Consider the following 26,374-nt stretch of genomic DNA (forward strand, 5'->3'; position numbering starts at 1 on the left):
ATGTGAGCCCCGAGTTCGGGGAATCAAATCCCCCGGCCAAGCCGGGAAGCCCGTCCCTGCGGCGGCGCTGGGCTCTGGCCTGGCTGCGGGGGCGGCCCCCGCACCTGCCGCCGGGCTGGCTGCGGGGACGGGCGCTGTTCCTCTCTAACCAGCGTTTCAGGGGGGCAGCGCAGGTGCCGGTGTCCCGCTTTGCGAGATAACCTGGCCCTTGCCCGGCGGCGGCGGGGCTCAACCGCCCCCCGGGGAGCCGTGCGTGGCTTGGCAGGAGCAGGCGGCCGCGGGCCCGGCAGAGGGGACCCGGGCAGGGGACGCCCGGCCGGGGGTGCGGCGGCCCCTCCGCCCCCGCGGAGCCCTCACGTCCCCGGGCGGGGGCGGCACCGCCGGGCGGGGGCGGCGCGCGCGCGCAGAGGCGCGGGGCGGGGGGGCCGGAGCGCGCGGGCGGGGCCGCGCCGGCACCTCGTTCGGCGGGCGGGGGCTCGGCAGAGGTCCGGCCGGTTCGCCCGGCCCTGCCCCTCAGCTGCGGCGGCGGCGGGAGCGCCGGGGTGAGTCAGTGTTTGGAAATGGAGTGGGCGGGCGTGCGTGTAACAGAATGAATGATGTCAGGGAGCACCGCGGCGAGCATGAGGTTCGTGGTAAACACGGCGGCGGCCGCAGCAGCCCCGAGCCAGCGCTGCCCCCGGCGCCCCCCGGCCCGGAGCCGCCCTCCAGGGGGGGAGCGCGTCCAGCAGCGGCTCTGCTGAGGCAGGAAACCTTTCCGAGAAGTGTCGCCTCCGCTGACGCCCTTAAAGCCGGTCCCTTTCGCCAGGAGGGAGAAGAGGCTGAGGTTGGGAGAGGAGCGAATTGCAGGGGAAGGTAGAGATTGTGGCAAACTTTCTAGCTGCTTCTGTGTGCTGCTACCTCAGTGGTGGGAGTGTCTGGCCATAAGGAACTGCAAAGCCCAAACCTGAGAGCCCTGAGGCTCCAAAAAAGACTTCCATCTGCCTTTGGAGGAGGAACTGCCAGCAGTGCAAGCTGAGTAGGTAAGTTGGGAACGGCACAGGTGGATTAAAAGCGTGGCATACCACAGGTACGCTCTTAGAGAGCTGTTTTCACAGAAGACTTCTACGTGTGAACTGGATAGAGACTGGGAGTAGCAATCGTGTACTTGCGGTTTCTTCCGTTTCTAGAGTTATGTCTGTTTTACCAGTAAAATGGTCTTATTTTTAGTCCTGAAGAGGCCCCTCTAACTAGGGAGGACACCTGCTGTTTTGATTTCTCTTGCAAATATTTAATTTACAGAACATACTTAGTTTGCTGTAAAATTGTATGTTCTTGGTATGGGCGATATGTGCATACCACGTAGATACCTAGCTGGACAGGAGAGGACTTCAAAATGTGTGGTTTCAGCTCAGGAAGATAAAGTATTATTATAAGGATCATAATGGTATTATAAAGGTGTTTTGCTGTAGGTTTTTGGGTTTTTTTCTTGTTGAATGTCTGCTCCATTGAAGCCAGTCTTAAACTTCTTGAAGTGCAGCTAAACTAAACTAAACTTCTTGACTTAATGACAGAGTACATTTCTGTTAACGTTGCATGGTTTCTGGCTTAAAATCCTTGTGGAAAATAGTTAATGCATAATCTTCTAGCAAGGTAATGTAGGATACAATGTAGATTAGGTGTTGTCCAGTTTAATCCATTTCTAAACTTTTATTTAATTTGAAGACCTTAGAAAATCAAACATTTATCTGTCCGCAAACCACTTGACAGCTGTTAATTTATACACAATTATACAAGTGAATGGTTCCATAGATGTATTAGCGTAAACTGAGCAGGTGCACGATACTCTGTCTGAGACACCAGGCCTTAGAGGAGTTTTGGCAAGCTTCACTTTAAGTCATGTTTATTAAATGGTTTGCCCCAAACCAGTTTTCTTTTTTTCACTATATTTCGTGTAGTTGGTTAGGTGTATTATTATTTGACCTGGCACAATTTTTGAGACTGCATAGCCTTAGATATGTTTTTCTTTGTGAATCTAGTAACTCTTACTCTTTACTTACCCTAACTTAAATGATCTGGGGCTTAATTTACTAGAAAGGTCAATAGGCTTACTTCCGTATTTTTTTCCATTTAGATTGTTTCTCCAAAATCAGGCATGGATTATCACATTTTACTGAAAAACATATCCTTGTCTCTGTCCTTCAGAAAAATATTCAAGTGTACCTTTGTATTATGTGCAGTCTTAAAGAGTATTTGGACAAATCAAAGTGCTGGTGGGGAGAAACTTTAGGTGAAAATCTAAGGGGACAACAACATGGCAGATGAAGGCCCCTAATGAGGTTGATTTCTGTGCTGTCCTTGAAGTGAACTTATACAATGGAGAAATGAGAACTTAGAGAGTAAAGATGTATTTTTTTTTTTAACTCTTGGGTTGGTAGTCTAATTAGATTGACCAATTCAGAATGACTCTACTCCTGAGTTTTAAATATTGAACCTTGGTTGGCATGTTGATAAGCATCTATTTTTCTGCATCATAAGTGTGTTGTGCTTGTAATGTTTTAAGACAAATTAATTCCAAACTTAATGTTTTAAGTAGACATCGGAAGTATTATATAAGGGATGCAGTATTGTGACAAACTGCGTATTTCCTTATCAAGTTAAAAAAACCCAACTCACATACATACCTGCCTGTATCTGGGAGATCTGAATAAGAGACATAATCTCAAGTATTTTTAATTCTAAATACCAGAGTTCTTTATTTATAATGTATTAGTATGCCAAATAAAGGTATGAAGACTGAAAAGTATTGATTTTTTTAAATATTAACAAAATAAATATCGAAACAAGTGATGGATTTAAAAAATGAGTAGTCTTTCTTAAGGACCAGAAAATGTGAAAGAAGGTTTTTGAAGATGTCGTGGCTCATTACAGTTAAGTCTTCTGGTATAGAAATGGACTTTGAAGATACAGATATTTGTAATAAAATTGCATATGTCTTCTGTTTGTCCTTTTTCCCTAATTTTGATGGGCTGTTGGCCTACAATGTTATTGGATACTATTTGTGGGGAGTGGACAATACAGAGACTGTGACATATTATTTAGTATGGATATGGTATTGTAGGAGTCCAAACAGATGCTGGGAAGATTAATGTAACACTAGGTCCACTGTCTTCAGAGATCTCTCTCTGCTGGGAGAATTGTTTGTACCATCGACACCACTGTCCCCAAAGATGCTGCGGACACTAAGAACGTCAGGCATCCAGGCACCACTGTCCCAGCAGATTCTGAAGAGCTTAAGAGCTGCTAATGGAAAAGTTTTATGTAACACAGATAGCTCTGTCTTGTCCAGAATAGACTTTGTTTGAAAGATATTTCTTAACTATACTGAAACCCAACTGTTCTAGTGAGCCTCCAGAACGTTAATAACCACAAGTCTGTCCTGTACAAGAATCCTTGTTTAAGTTATCACTGTTTCTCTTCTCCAGAATAGATCTTGTAGGGATACGGGTAATACAAAGAATAAAGTACTTACCATTATAGTTTCGGAAGTCTACTTTATAGCTGTTGATAGGAATTTTAATAGGACCAAACTGTGTACTAAAACTAAATCAGCTTTAGGAAAACCTGTTACTTACCCATTTAGCTAACATATATATATATATATATATATATATATATATATATATATATATAATATCTGTAATACTGCTGTGCCTTCAGGACATCCTTGTAGTTGCTGAGTAAAACTTCCTGCCTCACTGTGTGGTAAGTGGGTCCTCTTGTTTAATCTGATGGCATAAAAAAATATACTGAGGTCTAGGCTGTTTTACAGGTGAAGAAATAGTTTGTCTGAGTATCTGAAGCTGTTGAGTTAATCATAATGGCTCTTATTGAAATAGTGTTCAGGTCTAGAACCTCAAACAAATAATTCTGGAGCATGATTACTCAGGAAAACTTGACTTCATTCTGACAAGGGAATTTTATAGTAAAAAAGCACATATTCAGTATTTAATTATATAATTTTGCAGATAAAATAGTTTCTCAGATGTGTAACCCTAGAATGGGAGAACATCCTGTGCATTTAAAGGTATCTTAATGAGAAAGCAGGTGTCTTGCTGTCATTTACCCTCCCCAGTTGATGCAGGTTAACTTGCAACTGCCGTGTATAAATTGCAACGACATCCCTCTTAGTCTTTATAAGTTCCTAAACAAAATTGAAGTTGCTGCTGTCAGTGGACCTGTGAGGATTCCAGAGTCTGAGCTTTGCAGCCGCATGTTGCAATGTTTTCCTGTTCCTGGCTTTTAGAGTTCATCTCTTCCTGCTTCCTACTGTAGTCTTCTGGGGTTTTTTCTTTATATATTGAGATTTCCTTAGGCTGAATCGTACTAGAATCCTGTGCAATGCAGTAAGCTTGACACTAAGCTTTGCAAGGGTTTCCGATGCAAAGTAGATCAGGTGTTTTACACCTATTCTTCCTTGAGGAAATGCTGAGCCTCTTGGGTGCAGCACTGAATGTTTTGAGAAGTTGCGAGAGTGAAGTTTTGAGTGCTAATATGGATTAAATCCATATTAGTAAAAAAAAAATCCAAAATTAGTATGTCTATTCAGTTTTTGTTTTTATGAAAGCTCTGATAACAAAGTGTTACTGTGAGCTTTAGCAAAACTTACACTCTACATAGGCAAACTCCAGTAACTTACAGAAGGGTGAGGTGTGGGTTTTTGGGTTTTTTTTGCTTGTTCATAGATCAGTGATGTTCATGCCTCTAATACTAAAACTTGAATGTAGTTGTTTTTCTTTTAAAAATTTCAGTAAACTATAAAATAAATGGGAGTTTAACCCTATTAGTGCAGAAATCTGTCCAGCCTCAAAGAACAAGCCTCTGGCAGAGCCTGTCTAGAACCTGAATCTTGTTAGACCTATCTTAGAGCCCTAAGCAAAAGGTAATGGTTTTCCTTTATTGAAGGACTATTACAAGTGGTTTGGAATATGTTACTTCCCCAATATAGCTTTAGTAGAACACTTGCATCTGTAAAAGTCCTTTATTAAGAAGTCACCTGCTTTCAGTGCTTGTTTTTTCATGTTAAAATATGTTTGCATTTCTTAATTTTTCTCTTTTTAGAGTTTGTGATCTGCTTAGCCTCCTAAGATCTCAAACTGTTGTGTGATGAGTGCTGAATGACTTCTCTCAATTAGTTTCAGTCATGTGAAATGTACATAACAGTGACAAAATGTTTACTTATGCACACACCCAAGTTCCTGCTTATGTTCCCTCTAGTGCTGGTTAGTGGAGCGGATCTAAATAAGAAGACAGTCTCCAGACTTTTTTTCCAGTTCCAGCCATGATATGCTTATGTCTTATCCAAGAAACTGAATTCAACTCTATATGCTCCATTTAAGATTCTGAGTTACTGCTAAATCAGAAATAATGAGACAGACTCCTTATTTAGGTGACATAATTTGCTGGAGAGGAGCTGCAGCAGTAGAGAAGGTTGTGCCTCATAGTCATTAATTCTGTATTCCATCTGGAGGGGCACAATATAATCCTATAGCTTGTTGATGGTTCTAGTACACATCTACAGTAATTACTGCCTTTTTTTTTTTTTAACTTCCCCCCACATCAACCTTGTAAATGGAAACAGCACTTGCTGCCTGTGGATGCTCTATAAGGGTGCCAAATACCACTGCCCTGTCTTGATTTGATACTGAACACAGATTATATTGAAACAAACTGTTCCCATCAGTGCCATTGCCTCAAAAGGACATTTTAAAAGCTGGAATGCTGTGTTACTGTCTTAACAGTGCTAAAACAACACAATGTAGGATTCTGTTTCATCCTCTGCCAGCTATTCTGGTTCAAATTTATGTATTACAATTTCAGTAAAGAACCAAAAGCATTTCAACTGAAATTCTGAAAGCACTTTGTTATGTTTTGGTCTGGGGTTTTTTTTTGTGTAATACTGAGAGAAATTAATTGTTATGATTCTACTTTAGTTCATACTGTTAGTTTTTCTGGTTACTTACCTATTTCAGGAGTGTATATAAACTATCAATATGTTGTAGCTTAAAAAGTTAACTCGTTACTTTTAGCTCCTATGTATTTGAAGCCTGCAAAAGTCCTGCCAAAGCCTGTGTTTTTTCCTGTCTTCATAATACTGTACTAACTTGTAAGAATGCAATGTAAGACTTCTTTACAGTGGCAGTCTCAGAACTATGAGCTTGTCTTCATTTGATTTCACTCAGATTTTGTATGTTATTTTGAGTGTGACTTGACAAGAATTCATTCCTTGCTTCTGGCATACCACCTTAGTCTTGCAGAGGCCAAAACTTGGCTCTACTTAATAAGTAACAAGGTCCATTTAATACACTTCCTTAAGCTGCAGTTACTGAAGTGCAGATGCTCAGTCTGCTGTGCTTTTCACAGAATTGTTTGCAAATTGTTTTGAAAGCATATGTATACTTTGCACGTAGATATGGGGAGTGATTTGGAAATTTTGGAAAAAAAAAAAAAACAGTCAACTCTACTTGATGTGGAACATGTGCCAGAAAGCTATAGGTGGTCCTCCAAAGTGAAACTGTGTTTATTTCTGTCCTGTGAGAGAGAACATTGACTGAAATGGTTTGAATCCTTTATTGACTATTAAAAGTGTTCATGCACTAAAATAGAAAGAACAACTCTTCAGTGTTTTTGTTTTCCTAGAAATATGTTAACTTTCATGATGGACTTCAGTCTTGAGAGGAAGGGCTGTGGCATCCTGTTTGGCTCTGAAGCAAGAAATATTAAAGGCATTGCTCCTTCCAAGGTGCCAGAGTGAATTTGGAAGTCTAATATTAAGACAACGTACTGAAGAGTTGAGTGTTACAGGTTTAAACTTCTGTCCACTGCAGTGACTGTATCCTGAATTTTCAGGCTATTCAGAATTCATCATCTTAGCAATATTTACCACCCTGCAACTGAATATTACACTTGCTATATAGCTGAATGGCGAGTGCTTTCTAATGAGGATAGTTTTTTTGGTTGACCTTTTTTGTGTGTTTTGTGGTAACCATGGTCATTAGCTTCCTCTATGCAGGCCTTAAAAAAAAAAAAAAGCTTAGCTATTTTCATATGTGCAAGCAGGCATAAGTATTATGATAAGTAGTCATTTCTTCTGTGTGGAACAAATGGACTATGTAAAAGTAGGGTGGAGTAATATGTATCTCTGTGGTAAAATTCAGGAACTTGTACTGACTTTTAAATTTAGTAAGATGAATGCTGACCAACCATGGAACAAGGCACAATACATGTCAAATAGCAAAGCTCAAGTAGTTAGGCTAAATTTCAGCTCTAAAAAAAAAATAAGCATGTACATTTATTGCTCTAAAAGTATTTTGCTTTGTGTTTGGGATTTTTTTAAAGCATAGTTCTACAGATTGTAGGCAGTTTGCTTTCCTGTGTACACAACTTTCTAGTCACTGATCAGTCTGAACAAGATAAGTAACTGCCTGGCTTAGTTTTACTGTGCGGAATGAATGTTCCCATAAACAGTTTCTGGCTTGGTTTCTTTTTTTTCCTTTTTCCTTAATTTGGATTAGGAGAAAGTTTAGTATAAACTATTAAACATCATATGGTTTGACTAAACTCTTTAGCTCTCTTACATTTGAGGAGCTCAGTGAAGTTAAAATGGGACACTATTCCCCTTCAAAGGCCTGGAGGGCAGAGGAGAGTGGCAGGAAAGCAGAAGCTCTCTGCTCTATGGTGCTGTATTAAGGGCAAACACTAGAACCATGTTGTTCTACCTTGTCCACAGCATTTTTTGAGTGTGCATGCATGTATGCTCTCTTCCTGTTCTCCATCTGCATCGTGTTGTAGTGGAATCAGACACAAAGCTTTTAGCACTGCAAGCCTTTCTAGAACATGTGTTGAGGGCAACACAGTTTAGTCCAAGTTTGACTGTGATGTGTGTAACATGCAGAAAAAGTTCTTTCTTACCAAAGTAGTCTGTATTGCAATTATAAGGATGGCTACAAAGAGGAATATTGTACTTAGGCCTCCATAACTTGCCCAAAGAACCACTATCTTGATTAATCTTCCGTGACACTTGCTATTATGGAAGTGCTCCTTCTGATGTTAACAGTTTGTGTTACTGTGCAGGTGTTAGACTGATACTACATAGCTTATGATTTGGTTGTGCATTGCTGAGAATGTAACATGAAAAATGTACTGCCACATGCATTTATAGTGATATTCTATAGTGTTTTCAATTAGAATCAGGTAACAAGCCTTTATCCTTTCATCAAAAAGCTTGTAAACTGCAGAACACAGCATTTTTGTTGTTGTCTGTTTGTAATAGTGTGATTCAATGGAGTAAAAGACAGTCTTAGGGGACAGAAAATGTATTGTTATGGAAGGTGACTTTTTTGTCTTGTTACTATTATGACTGTTCTAAAGCACTGGTTCCACACCTTTCACCTCCTCTTTTCGTGAGTTCTATAGGTCTAGGACCGCTCATAGATTGAGTTAAAAAACAAAGGCAGCCTCTGCTTTTTTTTTTTTGTCATTTCATAATTCGAGGCATGTGAATTGGAAGTGCATGCATATCTAGACAGTCCTCTCCACTTTCTTAGTTTATAATTTCTTGGGCATTGTTTGAACTATGAAGTGGCTGCTGCTTGTTACTCAGCTAAATCTCACCATCTTTGACATAAGCTCATTATGAGTAAAATGCTGGACTTAGTCTGAGGGAACATATCAAAATGTTTTGCCCAAAGCAAATCTGTTTGGGTAATTGAAGGCATGTAGACCTGATGTACCCATGAATTAACCAATACCTTAGCTCAACAGGACCTTCTTCCTGTGGATGTCAAGGCACCAAAACTAGTTAATTAATTTTGGCCTAGTGTTTAATGTATAGCCTGATGTAACTTAAGTCTAGCCTCATCTGACAGGACTTTCATGTCTCTGTTTCCCTCTTAGCCAGGCAGCAGCTAAAGAGTGTTTGCCCATGGGGTATGTTTGCAGTTAACCAAGCTGTGTTTTGAGTAGATCTTCACATTGGTACATATCAAAGAACATGTAGCCTCTTACCTGACAGTGTACTAGAGAAAGTCTGTAGGTGTACGAGCACCCTCTTGTCTTATGTTATTCTGCCTCCTGTATCTGTGATGAAAATATACAGTTAAACTGAATAGTAAGCTATTCCTGGTTTTTTGTTTGGTTTTGGTAGGGTTTTTTGTTTGGTGTTTGTTGGTTTTGGTTTTTTATAATTGCCAGCTATGAAGTCTGCACATTAGCTCAAATGTTGAGGATTAGTAGCAACTCATATTCTTCCTGGAAAGTGTCTCAATATGTGTGCATGAATATTCAGTGTTCTGATGTCTGAACATACTTAAGAAACTTTACTGTGAATTTTTACCCTGGATGCTTCAGGTGACTGCCCTGACTGATTCCTTGCAGAGTAAGAGATCACAGCTTATGCTGTTGTTGCGTAGAAATAGAGTTGAATGGGTGTCAATTCTGTCTAAACCTGTTTACCTGTTTCATAAATCTTACTGTCAGGCATGAGAAAACTTTGGAAAGCAGAATCCTTTTTAGACTAGGGTAGTTACTCTGTTGGAATTGAACTGTCAGAGTTGAATACATAACTTTGAGTGTACACTTTAGTAAAGCTGTCCTAGGAATGTAGGAAGAAACATTTTTGGCTTTGGCAGATGCCTTTACTCAAAAGATGTGGTACTTCTTTTCTTTTTATGACCCACACATCTGAGTATTTAATACTTACGCTCACAATGTGCATTATCTTAAAAGGTAATCAGATTTGCTCAGAGCTGGACCTGATTTTGGGGCTGACTTGTTTACTGGTCTTTGCTGGAATGCTAACACTGCTGTGTAGAAAACCTTGTTTCTTATGTGTTCTTTGTCTTGCATGAGACATGGAGCTCATCTGAGAAGTTTCAGTTGCTGTAGGGCATAGATTCTGGTTCTGAAGGTCTTACAAATTGCATTAGAATTCATAGTTTATCTTATGGTAGAACAGCATTTTGCATTCCTTGTGATATAAAGACTTTTTTTAGACAGTTTTTTTAATTTTTAAAAAGTTAAAGTATTAGGAAGGGGAAAAAATAGATTTGCTCTGGGACTTCAGATAAATTTCTTTTTTTTTTCCAGTTGAACACACAGTTCTCTTCTTAAGACTTTTGTAACTGATCACGTGGAATTAGTTGATTCACACCCTAGTTACTGTACACCATGGTTACTTAGCACACATTCACAACATCACTGGTCTCAGTAAGTCTAGAGATGGGACTGACTTTATTGTCTGAAACAGGTTTGTCAGCTGCAGTTCTGACTAGGGAACAGTTTATAGAATCTGCTTGTCACCTCGTAGTTAGTCTTTCCACATTTCAGCTAGTCTACATGACACCTCTTCATGTCCTCCCTTTGTCTTTCTAAATCAGTGTGTCTATAGATGTCTGCTGGACATGAGACAAGAATGCTATGAAATGCTTTTTGAATAATTTTTATAAAATGCTTTTTATTTTAAAATAAGATTATAATAATTTTAAAATAAGCTCTAGGACCTCACAAGAAAATGTGACCAAGAATTATTAAATATATTTGGAAATAACTTTTTTCTGAATGTCCTTTTTGAAACATCTTGTTTGATCACCCATTCTTTTCTTCCTCCCCAGATTTTTCATGGACTGTAACACAAAGGTCAGAACTAGACTTAGGTTCTACCTTGTGGGTTTTTTTTACTGTGGAAGTACTCTTGACTCAAAATTTAATGACAGTAGTGTTACTTAAATAAATGGAAAATAAACAGTGTTCAGCTGCAGTATGCTGTGCAACTGATATAAATGCCATTTAGCAGGCGGTTTGATTGGCCAGCTTTACGTTGTATTTCCACTTTACATTCAGGCTTGATTGGTTTGAGTGAACATTTGCTTTCCTATACTTCTAAAGATAGCAGGTTCAGCGAGGACTAGAAGCCTCCCTTGATCATAAAAGGTAGTTTATGGCGTGGAAGGTACTACCTGAGGTATGTGATGCAGTGTAATATAAATCATTCTATTTAGATTGAGAGCAACCTCAGTACTTTCACACCAGGTTTTACCAGTTGATAGGATAAGGTCAATGTAATGCTGGTCATTAGATTGTTAATTTCATTTGAACCCTTTTAGTTATGCTGTGTGTGAATGGATAAGGTGTTACAAAGCAGTTGTCTGATGTTACAATGAAAGGATCTAATGAAGGCTTTTTAGGAGTAGTGCCAAAGATAGTACCCAGCTGTTTTCTTGCAGAAATAGTTTTAGTAAGTGGGAATTCAAGCATCACTAACTTCCTTCTTTAAATCCTTTCTCACTAACTTGGATCTTCATATCCTTCTTAAAAGCTTTAAAGAAAGCAATAAAATTTTCAAACAATTAGGTGAGAAGGGGAAGGAAAATAAGTTAAAGCACTGGCATGAATGGTGAAAGCCTCCATGTTGAGTCTCATGAGTGGCTTGGCATAAAGGAATTTCGTTATTGCAGTGGTATTCAATACAGGGTTGTTCTTACCAAAGGCTGTAGTTTAGCAGGGAATAATGAAGAGAGGCTTGAATTATTCTGGAGATGTTTAGTTAAGTTCTGAGGTAAGTAATAGTTCTGTGAGAGACAGTAAAAAAACACATTAATAGTATTCTTGTCCTCTCTTTCTGATCTGTAGGGTGAGGCTGAAATGGAGATAGCAAAATGTCTGAGGTATTACAGAAAGATTTTGGATTATAACTGTAATTATTTTCTACTGCTGTCCCACTGTTACTATCTTCTTGGAAAATTTATTTAACAATGATACCCTGTGTTGTGGGGAGATAGCGTGCCAGGCAGGAGGAGTGATTATACTAAGGAAAGGAGTGTTCTGTTTGTCAGTCTGTGGCAGAAATGAAAATGAAGAAGGAAGTGTTGAAGGGCATAGTACTTAAGTGTTTAGTATTTAAAGTTAAACAGTGTCTTCCCTGACAAATTAAATAATATAAAAAAGAAATGTTTGTTCTTGTCAGCATAATGTGGAAAGTATTTTCTTCTATTAATAGAAAATTTTGAGCTAATGGAATACTTGAACAAGTTCAAGGAAGACCATGGGACTGCACTGGAAGCTCAGGTTGTGATGCCTTTTTTTTTTTTTTTTAACTATGTAGTACTTAAAGTTGATGCATAGAACTTCAGTGAAAAATCCAGTTACATATAGGAAGCTTGATATAATTTTGGTTGTTGCAAACTGGAAGCTTGAAGAGTATGTATAAAGGTTTCTTTGCTGCTGTTCTCACCCTCAATGTAAACATCTGTAGACCGATCATGGTACTTGCCAGAAGTTGCTCAGTAGTCTTAACTTCTTGTTGTTAAAATTAAATTTACCTGATTTTAGTTCTGAAAGTGTGGCAACAAAAGCTGGGTGAGGGGGAAAAAGTGGGAGGGAACCATCTAGTGTGTGAGCTGGATGTAGATTTGGGTGTCAGAGCCTGTAAACAAACAGCTTGAAAGAGGGATCTGTGTATTCTCATCCCTGTTTGATTGGGTGTGCTGACTGTGATATGAAAGCCTTACGCTGTTGCTGCTTGGTGGTGGGTGTGCTTGCAAACCAGTGGTTGTGGCAAGAAGGTAGAGAAGACTGAAATAGGGACCAGATCATGTTTCATGATGAGTTTTAATTAATCTATGTGTTCACTGTCAACGATAAATGATGTGTGATGTCTGCATCATCCCTCTTAACTAGTATTCATAATGCTTTCCAGGCAACTACATCAGAGTTGAGCAAGCTGAAAACTATCTGAGTTTTTAGGGGGAAGAGAAAAGAAGTTATTCAGTGATTCTTTCCTGACCTGTTTTGACAGTTTATAATGTGCTAGACTTCAATGGTTTATCCTCTATGCCAACACTAGATCAGGATACCCTGAGACAAGGGTGTGGGTAGATATTAGTGTTTCTGAAAGGGGATGTTTTCATTGCTTGAGCCTCTGAACATAGTAAGCGTTGCTGCTATGTAGAGAGTCACAACTTGTAATGTGCCAGTTGAACTGAGGGGTATGTGAAACCAGCTTATAGTATGATACTAATCGGTTTTAAATATGCCCTGTCCTAAGAATTCATGTGGGGTCTTTCTGCTGTCACTAGATGAGGATTACAGTTAATGGTTGTCTCTTTACTGTTGTATGCTTTGCAAGGGTTACTGTCTGTTTCAGGCTTCCTTTAAATGTGAGTTATGAGGTATGAGCCTCTGAGTATACCTCAGAGCTAAAATAGCTTTTCTCTGGATTGTGCAACTTGTGCATGTATTTCTTATTACTGCTAATATTGTAAAATGCTCTGCAGATTTAAGCAATTACTGTCCTCTCACCGTAAACTTTTAGGAAGAGGGGTTTTGCTGCAGGAAATATTAGAATCTTCTCATAAATGTGACCCCTTATTTTTGGGTTGGCACCGCTGCTTTTTGGGAGTAGCATAGGGAAAAAATTTGACAGGCATTATCATCTTAATAATTACCCAAATATTTGTAGGATGTATTGCTGATAAATTTACAGAATATGTAACTTCCTTTTCTAGCTGCCTGATGGCTGATAAGCTGTAGCACAGTCACTTTAAAGCACACATTAGTCACTGTGGTTCCTCACCACCCTGTACTGAAAGTGGTGACTAATCTCTCAGTCTGACTTTCCATTAAGTGCAAACTTTACCCTCGGTAACTAGGTGGAGGATTCCACAAAACAGCTAGAAGAGATGTGGGGCATCAGGTGTGCTGCTAGGCTTTCAACAAATATTGAGACCTTGCTCTCCATGAGAAGAATCTTGCTTTGGATGGTGCCTCTTCAATAATGTCTGTAAAGCTGTAGCAGAATTAAAGTGATTAGCAGTGAGATGCCAGCATGCTACATAAAAGCCTGATCCAGAGGTTTATTTTGGCACTCTGGCATTATTCTGCCTGATGAGACTGAGGTAGTACAGTAACTTCCACACTTTGTACAGTGTTTATAATAGTCTTTTCTAACAAATAGAAAAAGGTCAGAAGCCCAATGGTTTTTGCAGCGTTACAGAATATGCAGTGAGAGAGAACCTTTTTTACCTTTATTCAAAAGCAGCTGATTTGGAGTTAAAGTATCACTTCAGGTTAACAGGCTTTTCTGTGCAGATCTGAAATACTGAAACAGTCTCATTTTGAAGAGTATGGGTTGAGTAGGAAGAAGACTTATTCTCAATCTCGTATTTTGGAGTGGAGAAGGGAGTCTTTAAGCTGTTGGAAGAAGGTCAATATTTCTTTTGAGATATTTCTGTTGAAAAGAGGTTTAGCAATGTGCATTAACAGTGAAGGCAGCCAACACTCCCCTGAGCTGTATTTAATAGGAGCATAGCTGTTATTTACAGGGAACTGATTACTCCTCTCTGCTCAGTACTACTTAGCAGTATCTAGAATATTGTATCTTGTTTTGCGTCCTTGATCCAGGGAAAACATAAAGCGGCAACAAGCCCAGCACAGGGCCTATCAGGGTGGTCACAAGGCTGGAGCACAGGCCCTGTGAGGGAAGGCTGGAGGAGCCTCAGTTGCTTCAGCCTGAAGAGCAGGCCCAGAGGGACCTGACAGTGGCCCCTGCATACCTGCAAGGAGGCCATTGGGAACATTGGGGCCAGGCTCTTCATAGTGGTGGGGAGAGGAGATACAAAGGCTGTAACTTGTAATAAGAAGTAGATACAAAACCAGTAGGTTTAATCATAAAAGCAAACAAAACCCCTCACAAAACAAGAAAAATAACCCTCCAGCTTTCACTGTGAGAACAACCTTGCAGTGGAACAGACTGTCTGGGGAGGTTGTGAATCTTTGTAGGCATTAAAAGTACAGCTGGATTGAAGCCCTGAGGAACCTAATGTGAGTCATTGCTGTTCCTGGCCAGAGGCCCAGAGACCTCCTGAGATTTCTTCTAACCTGAATTATTCTGTTCATTCTTCTGGTTCTACAGATGACTGACCATTCTGAAAGCCTTTGTTTTAGAAAACACTGTTAGTCTGCAAATAAACTGACTTTGTTTATGCCATATACATGTGGATTATTTCCAGAAGGAGTTACCATAGCACTAAAAGGTACCAAATATTTGCCATTTCACAGCTATTGTGACCTTGGTTCTTAAAAGATAAGGTGATAACCACAAGGAAAATCTAAGCCTGTCATGGTGTCAAGATTTGAAGTACCTTTAAAGGGCATCGGACTCTTAATTACCAAATATAATCCTCTGGAGTCTGAGGACCAAGCAGTTGAAGATTTTTGAAGATGCCTTCATGCAATTAAAGCAAACCTACTCAGCAGTGTTCAAAATGACAAAAGAGCTCAAAGGTTTTTTTGTTGTTTTTTTTCCTGTGCTTCCTGAGGTAGTTGCTGGGGCTAGGTTGGATGGGGGTTTGAGCGCTCATCTAGTGGAAGGAGGGTTGGTACTAGATGATCTTTAAGGGCTCTTTCAGCCCAAACTATGAATATGAATATGGTGCTATGAGAGGGGTTTTTGCGCTTTTTGGGACATACTGTTTTAGAAACCTGCCATTGCTGTGGATCACTGAATACTGAATTGCCAGGAAAATGGAAGCTTTTTACTATTAAGAGGTTTGAAGAAATAGAATTCCATAGGACTGGTAAAGCTTGGTTTGCACAAATAGATAAACTATAGCCTTGAAGCTTTTCTCCTCTGTTTAGGCAAGTGTAGGAATTTAGTCCTTAAAAGACATCTGTTGGTACATTAGTAATCATAAATGAGAGAATTGCAAAATCCCTCTATTGAGGTAGAGGGAGTAACTGCTCTATTTCTACTTCTGAAAAGAATTTTGTACAAGGTAAGTAGCTAATGCTTTTTATAGAAGTTAACATTTATTGCAAGTGATAATGTGATGATAATCTCAGTTCTGAGGGCATTTGAATGAATGGTACTTCTATGATACAGCTTTATCTTACTCGTAACTCCTTAGCATCACATGAGCAAAAAATGTGTTGGCAGCTTATTATGGAATATAGATAAACTCGTAACTTTTAGATAAAGTCCAGGGTTTTATATATTGTAAGCATAAATAATTGTACAGGTCAAAGATGAACATAGCTCTGAAAAATATTTTTACTGTAGGGAAATAGAAATCATAAGGAAACCTCTTAAACTCAATTCTGTTTCTGCATACCTGAATATACTTTACTCAGATCTGGTTTAACAGTTGGTTATCTTTTGAGGGTTTTGGGTGGTGATGTGTGTTTGAGTTGTTTGGTTTGGTTGGTTGGTTTTTTGTTTTGTTTTGGATTTCTCTTTTTCTCCCAGTTGTCTACATGCTGTGAGGTCTACATATGGCATGGAAGAAGGGATATGATAGAAATTAACTGAGACCTGGAATGCTTTCAGAAAGCATTCAGAAGTTAAAGAGAAACCCCTAAAAGCAAGTTTTTATTCGGTACTGTCTAGGTAAGAGACATGTCCTGACTTCTTTTTTAGTTCTAGTCCCGTAGATAGTCCTAAAAATTTGACTGAAGAAAATACAAGGTAGCTAACAGTTGTTTCCCAATAATTGTGATACAAATAAAAAAATACTCAAATGTTCTCTCATGTAACCTCAAATTGTACTTTATTTACAGACTCTTTTTCTGCAGCTACCAAATACAAGAATATATTACAGCTGTATCAAATGTTGGAGCCAACCTTAACAAAAGTGAATGAGGCTTAAAAGCAGTGCTCCTTGGAAATCTTTTGCATCTTCTATATGAAAGTGTAGCTTTCCTTAATGTCAGAATAGATCAGTCTTAGTGTTTTGGTTACTCTTGTTCCAATAATATTGGAACAGCAGGTTAAGAACTGTTTATTTGGAAAGCCTGTGCAGATTGTGACTATTCAGTCCTTCATAAATTATAGAAATTAAAATATTTTGAGAAATGTTAATGTTTCAAATACTGTTTAAGAAAAACCAATATTCTGAACTAACTGTATGTGAAAATGACCTTTATGTGGAAATCTGATGACTAACAAGCTAAATAAAACTCCTTGTTATTATTGAGTTCTAGCATAAAGAGCCAAATGTGGACGTGCTTTCTTATGCTTGCCTCAAAGCTGTGCCCCCTGTCAACTATTTTCCTTTGAATGACAAATGGGGATGCAGAAAACTAAGGGAGCTATTTACATGGTAGCAAGTAGGAGCTCAGGATAAAAAGTTAGGACCCTTGCTCTTTTAGCATCTTTTTCATTCTTAAGATTTTCTTTGAAATATGTTGTTCCTTGAGGCAATTACAGCTTCTGCTGTAAAGCTGCTTGTTAAGAAGCTCTGCTTCTTGATGAGGTAACATCAATTTTTAGAAGGTATGGAAGTGGTTCCAAAAAGCAAATTTGTTCCTAATACCTGGGTGTATCCTTTATCCGAATTTTATTTATTCTTTTGGGTTACTTGGCCAGTTTCATGTGAGTTTGAGATTTCACCAGTAGCTCTTCCATATTTTAGAGCAATTTGGTTTGATTTTCAAACCCTAGACAATGGCAAGATGGCCAGATCTAAGCTGCATGGTAACTGAAGAATTCTAGGGCCATCTCTTCTCCTATGCAGTTTATGGGCATCTCCTGTTTTTGATATGGGAATGTTTCAGGTTTGACAAAAGAATGAAATGGATATTTTACTTAAAGTAACATAAGGACAACATGAAGATAAAAGGAACACACCTCTTACTGGTGTGTGAATGGATATGTGAGTTGGGGATGGGAACTTGGCAGAAAAACCTCTATACTTCTGGGGAGTTCCTCTCTCAGCCAGTAGCAGGGGATGATTAGGCTGTTGGTGCTCTTGTATGTCACTTCTTCTCTGGCCAGTCAGATTGGTGGCAAGGGACTGAAAGCTTCAAGCAGAATGGGTTTTGGGTTTTTCATCAAGAGAGTTGCTAATTTCTTTTATAATATAGGAAAAACAGGTTGAAAATGTACTATAAAGGGAAGCACTTATGTTCTTACCAATCCCTGATCAGATGATATGTAGCACCTTGAACTACCCATGTAAACAAACTTGACCACAGTATGCACTCTGCTTGAAATAATCTTGATGAGTCAGAACTGATAGATCAATATGCCTTACATTCCATTTAAAAGTACCAGGAAGGAACACAATTTTTTTCTGCAAGCTGTAGCTATAATTGCTTTGCTTAATAAGTTAATGAGTTTTTATCAAAACATGAGTGCCACCCTGCTTTTTAGGTTCTTAGGTTATTGTTCATCTGTACTTCAGATGCTTTTTGGTCTTTAGGGCTTATGTGGATGTCATTAAATAAATTCTTCTTTGTACTTATGTCGCTAATGGTGTTAGGTATTTCTTGGGAAGAGATGGAAATGACTAAGGTTACTACTTATTGTGATGTTCCCGGTAAATGCATAATTCTAATAATGTTTCAACTGCGCAGGATATAAAACTTATCAAGTGTTGCTGATCTCTGCTAAATGTAATGTTGAGAAGTAGGGTATTGACTTACTGGTGAATGCTAGGTGGACACATTACAAAATGTAAGCAATTAAGTTGATTTTTTTTTAATATGCTGTTGCCTAAGTGTTCTGTCATGTGCTTAACTTTAGTAGACAGAGGGAATAGAAGAGTGTGTTAAGAAAAGGACTTGAGAAAGCTAACATGTTGTTCTACTACAGTTTTAAATAAGGCTGCTTCTTTTGCAGATGCTCTAAAAGAGTATTTTTAGTTGTAAGAAACATCAGAGAGGTCATTGCCTGGCTGCTGGGTTAAACATTCCCTTTTCTTAGACATGCAGAGCTCACAGCATGGCTGCTAAGAGGGGAAAAAAGCATCCAAAATCACCACTTGTTTTCTTGGATGTTTGTTTGGGTGTGTTGTGTGTATAGTTTTCACAGGCTTGTTGATCAGGAATTTTGAAAAGGTCAACTAATGACAGTGGATTTCAGAAACACTGCAGAGGAGTAAATTTAGAAATGCTTCTTGGCTATTTTAGTATTATTTGTATGAATCTCACATATTTGGGATCTGAACTTCTACCCCTTTTCTCTAGCAGCGGTAAGAGCAGCATCTAGGCAATCAGTGGTATTTGCATGCTGACCATGTTAAATGTCTTCTCTATTGGGAGGGACCAAAGCACAATCACTTGACTTTCCAGGATGTTCTGGTTGTAGATTGTCCTTGCTATCAAGAGATCAGTTACTGGGCAGGTTTTTCCTAAACTAGTTGCTTTCTCTTAAGCCAAGTCCTATGGTGTATGGTTAGGGAGACTGACAGCTCTAGCTGTCATCATGATGACTTAATTGTACTTAAAGCATGGCAAACTGGCAGCCTGTGTTGGCGTGCAGAGACTTGAGGAGCCAGCAGTGCTGGACTTCTCCTAGAGGAACCACTAAAAAGAAAGAGAGAATTACAATGTACTAGTAGATGGTAATACTACTTTTGTCATAGGAGCTGAACAGAGTAAGAAAAAATACGTACATCACAACTATGTTGAGTAAGTGGTTTTACAGAAGTTTAAAGATGGAGAGAGTGGCCTTTATTTTGACTAGAGCAATGTCAGTTGTGTAGAGCTGAACTGTGTTCTTTTCTCTCTGTAGAAAATGTTGCTATTAAACGTATGCATTTACTGTTTTGGTTTTTTTTTTTTTAAATCTAATGAGATTTTACTGAATTGACAAATGTAGCCTTAAATAAATCCTGTGCAATAATAAGTCTTGCTGTTTGTTACTGTTTTAAAAAATTGTGTAAATAGATTTAATTTTTTTCAAAGTAGCTAAAGAACAAATACAGATTCATTTGTGGTCTATTCTACATATAGGGTACCATAACTAAGAATCTAATACAGAGGTATATTTCTCAGTTCTCTGAAGTTTCAGATGTTATTTAGTGGGTGTTACAGTAGCTATCTAAACATGGGTTTTACTTGGTTTAGTAAACCAATAAAGTTTAATGGAGCTATCAATTGAGTAGATTTTCTAGATGAATATGAATTACTTTATGCCTTACAAAATCAAAATTTGTGATGCCCTTCTGGTTTTTTGTCCTATCACCTGAACTTACAAGATTGTCTCATCTATATGGACAAACCATATTAATATATCTAGCAACCCTATCGTCAAAACTGGGATATTTTGCATGGAATACCACTATGCAGTAAAATTCAATGTTGCTGCAAACATGGATTAGCCTTAATTCTGACAACAGATAAAACAAGTGCTGTCATGGTCATTCAAGTCTCTGGATCTTGTCCTTTAAAAAAAAGAAGCCTAACTGCTTCTAGTTCTTAAACTAATAGGAGATTTATCAGGTTATTTGGTAGGAGTGGGCTTGAAGTATTTCACAGTGACCATCTACCTTTACTTTGCCTCTTGACTGTATATGTAAGTAGACTTGGATGGAACTTAAATACTTAAAAATGCTTTTCCTAAGGATAATATTTTGTTCACTGTCACATTACTACTTCTGAAGGTCCATCTGTTTTGTTTTTCAGATGATTCAGCTCTAGAGGAGAGATTTGTCTTCACGATTTCCTTTGAAAGCACAATGGACACATTTTAGAGTTTTACAGAAATCATCTAGGAACAAGAACATTGGACTTTAAGGAATAACAGAGTTCAGAGAGCCCAGAAATTGGTCACTGAAAAACCTGACTTCGCCATACAGCTTGGAAATGAATACCATTGAGACAGCAAAGCTTGAAGAGCATATGGAGGGTCAAACGAATGACACTTCTAATGGCTACTCACGACCTACTCTCTCAGTCAGTGAAGAGAACAAAAATGTCACTAACAAACCAAAGGGCTTGTCTAATGGCTTGCGGAAAACAGCAAAGAAATATCCTGATTACATCCAGATTTCTATGCCTGCTGAGGCTAGGAACAAATTTCCTCTGGAGTGGTGGAAAACAGGCATTGCCTTTGTCTACGCTCTCTTCAACTTGATTCTAACAACTGTCATGATCACTGTGGTCCATGAGAGAGTACCTCCAAAGGAGCTAAGCCCTCCCTTGCCTGACAAATTTTTTGATTACATTGATCGTGTGAAATGGGCTTTTTCTGTATCAGAAATAAACGGAATGATACTGCTTGGATTATGGATATGCCAGTGGTTGTTTCTTAGATACAAGTAAGTTAGCTATATTTTTTTTCCCTGCTTTATGTTTTCAGAATGTTGGTTTTCATTGTTTGTTTTGGGTAGAAGGAATCTTAAGTTAAAATCCTTAACAATATAGAAGAGGCCTGACAGGAAAGTGACAAAGGGGCGACTTGTTTAAAAAACATTCCAGTCTCCATGCTGGATATCAAAACACGGGTGTCCTGATTACTGAATAATGTTTAGTTCTGAATTTCTGACACCCGTTGTCGTACTAGTCAAACTTATTTGAGATTGGGCTTTTCAAAGTTTACTGACATGAGGATGTTTAAACAGAGGAAATTATGATGATGTAAAAAAATCTCATCCAAATATGAGGAAGAACCCACTGTCCTCTACAGCTAGACTAGAAGCTTCTTCCTGTGTCTGCATTTCCTTAAACTATACATATGTAAGTCAAGAATATGGTTATAATATGGGACTATGAAGAGAATATCGCTGAGTTGAGGCAAACTGATCCTGACTGCACATGTAAGTTAGAGTGAGGCCACATTAAATAGGTGGGAGCTCTGTGCTATTAAGAGCTAGCAGGACTAAAACCTGAAGAAGGACTTTTTAGTATTTGATTTAGAGAAATGTGTGGTGAAGAGCTGGGGATGGACCTGCTATTTCATTCTAGGGATTTAGCTATCTAATAAAGCTAGAGCTCCATAACTGTTATATGTGTATTCTGCATGTAAACTTGGTATTCAATCTTTTCCCCCCCTTCTTTACTTTCAGATCAATAGTGGGACGCAGGTTCTTTTTTATAATCGGAACTTTGTATCTGTACCGCTGTATTACGATGTACGTTACCACCTTACCTGTGCCTGGGATGCATTTTCAGTGTGCACCAAAGGTAAGAGCCTTTGCTCCCTAATTCTTGCCTGAGTCTCTGCCTGAGTCCTCATGGCTCCTTTGAGCAAATGGAAAGTAATGTTTCAGGTGTTATTAAATAACACAAATTACTTTCAGCTGATGTTTTCAGAAACATAGGTAATGATAAATCAAAAGTTGCCTGATACAGAAAGAGCCTCAAGTTGTTGCAGTTAAGATGCTTTAATGAGAGTACCTATGTTGAAATAGCACTGCTAGTGTGAGGCTCAAGCTAATCACTCTTAATAATACAGCAATATTCTTTTCTTATGTAGTAGGATACCTAAGGTCAATATCCTAATTTATAGGCTTATATGCAAGCTTCTGTTGCTGAATCCCTTTAAAAACCAGTTATATGCTTTGTTATTGTTTCTCACACTGTTTGGTCAAGAGCTATTGCAATACCTGAAATCAATTGCTTGTCTCTGCTTCCAACCTGCAAATGTATAGAAATGTGACTAAAACAAGTTCAGCTGCTTAAATAGACTGACACATATAGAAACATGGATGTGCTAATATTTTTACAAAAATATTTAAAAAACTTCTATGGCACTGTAGTTAAGTGGTGACACAAAGGAGTTGTTATTGCTGTTTTAGGCTACTAATAAAAAGATGTAGACTTATGATTGCCTTGGAACAAACTGTTATATTGGCTGTGATGAAAGAAAAGTTTATTGGGGGGATGAATTTGTCACCTCTTGAGTAGGATCTCATCAGTCTTGCTATACAGCATCATATCTGTTCTCTTTCACATTGAAACAACTTTAGGCACATGAATCAGTATCTGTTTGAAAACATCTATATACCATTATTGTAAAGACATAATTGCTTTGTTCTAATAGCTTGGGGAATGACTTTGTGTAGTAGACTGTATTTAGGAGTGAGAAGAGGTAAGCAAAGGAAGACTTTAAATGTCTCTGCTGAAAGTGCATTTTGCTAGCATTAAACAAGGATGAATTACTTGAACTCTGAAAAAAACTTGATAGCTTTTCTGGATTTCTTGTTTTTTGTTTTGTTTTTATTTTTGTTGTTTTTTGTTTGTTTTGTGTGAATACTTTTATGGTTATGGAAAACTCAGTTATCATTTTTTCTAGAGTAAATTTTTAAGCAGCTAGGTGAAACTAAGTTTGCCTAGTATCTGTGAAAAATCAAAAGCTGATCCTAATGCATGTTTAAAAAACATACATCCTCTAAATATTAGTAAGTCCTCACTGAGTTTATAACCAAATATAATATTTACCAAGTTTGAGGTTTTTGCTCTGTGGAAACCTTGTTCAGCTTTGAACAGAATGACAGAAGTAGCATGCAAGGTTGTAGTGGTTTCGAATTGATTTTATCCATTTTGTGGACTGCTGCCATGGTGTCTGACTTTACAAATTCTTAGTGTTTACCTTTTCAGTATATTCTGCATCTCATTCTCACACAAGGCATATTTCAAAATAGCCTGAGAAAGCATAGACAGAATGCTAATGTTATCAAACTAAGCTTTATCATCTGTCAGCTATGATATGCATGCTTATTTGTTTAAGAATATGTGAGAGAAAGATAAAGAAAATGAAGATAATTATATCCTTTTCACATGTGTTTGGGCAAGAAGTTTACTCGGATTGTGGTATATCTTAACCTTTACTTTGTGCTTTTGTTTCTGGTGTTGTAGTTGAATGGAGATTCTCAGGCAAAGGTTCAGAGAATCCTGCGACTGATTTCTGGTGGTGGTCTATCCATAACTGGATCACACATCCTGTGTGGAGACTTCCTGTTTAGTGGACACACTGTGGTATTAACGCTGGTCTACCTGTTCATCAAAGAGTGTAAGTGTGTTTCAATGCTTTTGTTCTTCTGGGAAAACACGTGATAACATGAATGTAAAACTACTGCCCTCCAGAAGTAACCTGTCAGTTGTACATAGAGTGTATGTGTATGGGTTTGAAATACAAATCATGATTCTGACTGGAAATGGAACATGGGTGTAGTAAAATCATAGGTTAAGGTTGGAAGGGACTACTGGAGGTCCTCTAGCCCAACCTCCTTGCTCAAGCAGGATCATCTAGACTACATTGCAGAGGATTGCATCCAGACAGTTCTTGAGTATCTTGAATATGGAGAGAGACTCCACAACCTCTTTGGGCAGCCTGTTCCACTGCGCAGTCACCTGTGTACTGGTGAAGTACAGAAGTTCTTCCCTGCATTCAGGGGGAACTTCCTGTGCATCAGTTCCTGCCTGTTGCCTCTTGTCCTAATGTTTGGCACCATCCTCTTGACACCCTCCCTTCAGATACTTACAGACATTCATCAGGCCCCCTCTCAAGCTTCTCTTCCTCAGTCTAAACAGGCCCATCTCCCCCAGTTTTCCCTCCTAAGAGAGGTGCTCCAATATCCCAGTCATCCTCCTAGCCCTCCACTGGACTTGCTCCACATCTGTCTTGTACTGGGGAACTCAGAACTCCAAATGCAGCCTCACTAGGGTGAGTAAAGGGGCAGGATCGCTTCCCTTGACCTGTTGGCAATGCTTTTCCTAATGCACCTCAGGATACCCCCTGCCCTTCTTGGCCACAAGGGAACACTGCTGGCTCATGGACAACTTGGCCACCTGGACTCCCAGGTACTTCTCTGCAGAGTTTTCCAGCAGGTTGGCCCCCAACCTATACTGGTGCACTACATTCTTCCTTCCCAGGTGCAGGACCCTGCACTGGTCTTGGCTGAATTTCAAAAGGTTCTGCTCTGCCCATTCCCCAGTGTGTGGGATCTTGCTATGAAAGGCTGTGCAGCACTCTGGGGTATTGGCCACTCCTCCCAGCTTTGTTAGTTCTGTGTTAGACTTTAAGGAATTCTGTGGCTTGAACACAGCACTGTTGCACACTTATGCTACCTCTGGACGCAAAGTTATTTTTCTCACCTCTGTGAGAGTAACAGTAGTTACTGCAAACAGTGAAAAGTTGGTTTGTGCTCTTTGGATGTCTTCTGCTAGAATGTCCTGTGTAATGCTTCTTGTAGTTAATAAATATTTGGCAAGCTCACAGAAGATAGTTATGGTTTCTCTATTGGTGCAGCCAATTGAAGTGTTGGAGAACTGAGCACCAACTTCCAAATCTGATATGTGGTAAGCAGTGCTTCTGTCCCAAGAACTTGGCTGCTCCTGCGTTTGTAGTGGGGAGTTCCCTTTTCAGTTCACATATTTGGAATTGGATTCTTCTCTCCTACTGTTGTATTCCAAACTATGCAAATGCTATCTTGGCTCATGGGAATATAGTTCTCACCAAAACAAAAATAAGACTAGCCAGCATTAGTTGGATGTCTTCCTTTTATTAAAATGTTGAGGGAATGAGGTGTTGTAGTGCTACATTCTGCCTTAACCAAAAACCTCAATATAAAAAAGCCTGTTTAGTATGAAACTCTGAATCTACAGATGTGAGACATTCTTCTTCGAACAGTGACTTAAGATGCTGATTACAGCCCGATTTTTAGGCCTAGGTCTTTCTTGTAAAGTGAACATTACTGGGGGAATGACATATGTCAAAATTACCAGATCAGTATTAGGAAAATAACCTAATAATAGATCTATTGTTTGCCTTGTTTTGTGTATATGTTATATTGCATCTTAATGCTGTTTGCATACTTATTTTTAGTACCAGGAAAGATGCAGACAACCCAGTAGTTCCTGGACTAGTTTTATTCCTGTGCTTATAAAGGGTTGGAGAAATTGTATCATAAAAATTCTTGTAATAAACCCTTTGACTGCTGCCTAATTGTTAGGCATATATTTCAGGAGAGTTATGCTCTATAAATGAGAAAAGCATAATTTCCTTTTTCTGCCTCCTATGCAATTAGCAAAATGCTATCTGAACAAGGGCGTAAGCCCTGTAATTGTTCTGAATTAGAGGCTGCTTATGGTATTCTTCTCTGCTCTTTTGATAACATATCTTTGGTGTAAGATGCATTTTGAGGATTTTATTATTTCTCACTTAGTGGAGTTTTTGCTCCGTTCTTCCTTTCATATGCTGCCACTTTTTCCACTTATTCCTCTGCAGTCCACCTTTTATACCAGAATAGCTATATTTTTAGCTTTGATATGTCTGTCTTGCTTTGTGGTACTTCCATCAACTTCTTGAGATTACTTGGCTTCTTATCTTTCTTTTTTTTAATTATTATTATTATCTTGCACAGGCCTCTCAAACTACTACTGGGTAAGCTTGTTGAGATCAGTAACTTTTCTGCTGGTATTGTGTGCAAGTCAAGGCTGACCATTGCCCCACAAGGCAAGGGGTGCCAAAACCTCCCACTGTGAGTGAAATGAAGCCAGTTAGTCTGTCAGAAGTTATGAATGGTCATTGGGACACCCGAGGCATTTTTCAATGGGGAAAGAAGAGCAGGGGAACTTTTCTGCTGAAGCGGCTTAAATGTGTTTTGAAGAACAACTTCAC

General features: G+C 38.9%; 1 protein-coding gene across 6 annotated transcripts in view; it reads left to right on the forward strand.

The window, feature by feature from the left end:
* The window catches only part of SGMS2 (sphingomyelin synthase 2), a 61,179-nt gene that overhangs the window by 22,353 nt on the left and 12,452 nt on the right, over positions 1-26,374 (forward strand). For 3 of the 6 annotated variants that reach the window (XM_064652064.1, XM_064652069.1, XM_064652066.1), the window contains 3 exons: positions 20,437-21,071; positions 21,819-21,936; positions 23,611-23,764. In XM_064652064.1, coding sequence (XP_064508134.1) covers positions 20,617-21,071; positions 21,819-21,936; positions 23,611-23,764 — 727 coding nt within the window. In that variant the 5' untranslated portion in view covers positions 20,437-20,616. Of the gene's footprint in view, positions 1-465; positions 543-584; positions 1,020-16,276; positions 16,418-20,436; positions 21,072-21,818; positions 21,937-23,610; positions 23,765-26,374 lie in introns of those variants that run through there. The other 3 variants (XM_064652068.1, XM_064652065.1, XM_064652067.1) reach the window with 3 other exon arrangements.

The sequence above is a fragment of the Pseudopipra pipra genome, chromosome 4 (genome assembly GCF_036250125.1).
Source record: "Pseudopipra pipra isolate bDixPip1 chromosome 4, bDixPip1.hap1, whole genome shotgun sequence".
NCBI classification, from domain to species: Eukaryota; Metazoa; Chordata; class Aves; order Passeriformes; family Pipridae; genus Pseudopipra; species Pseudopipra pipra.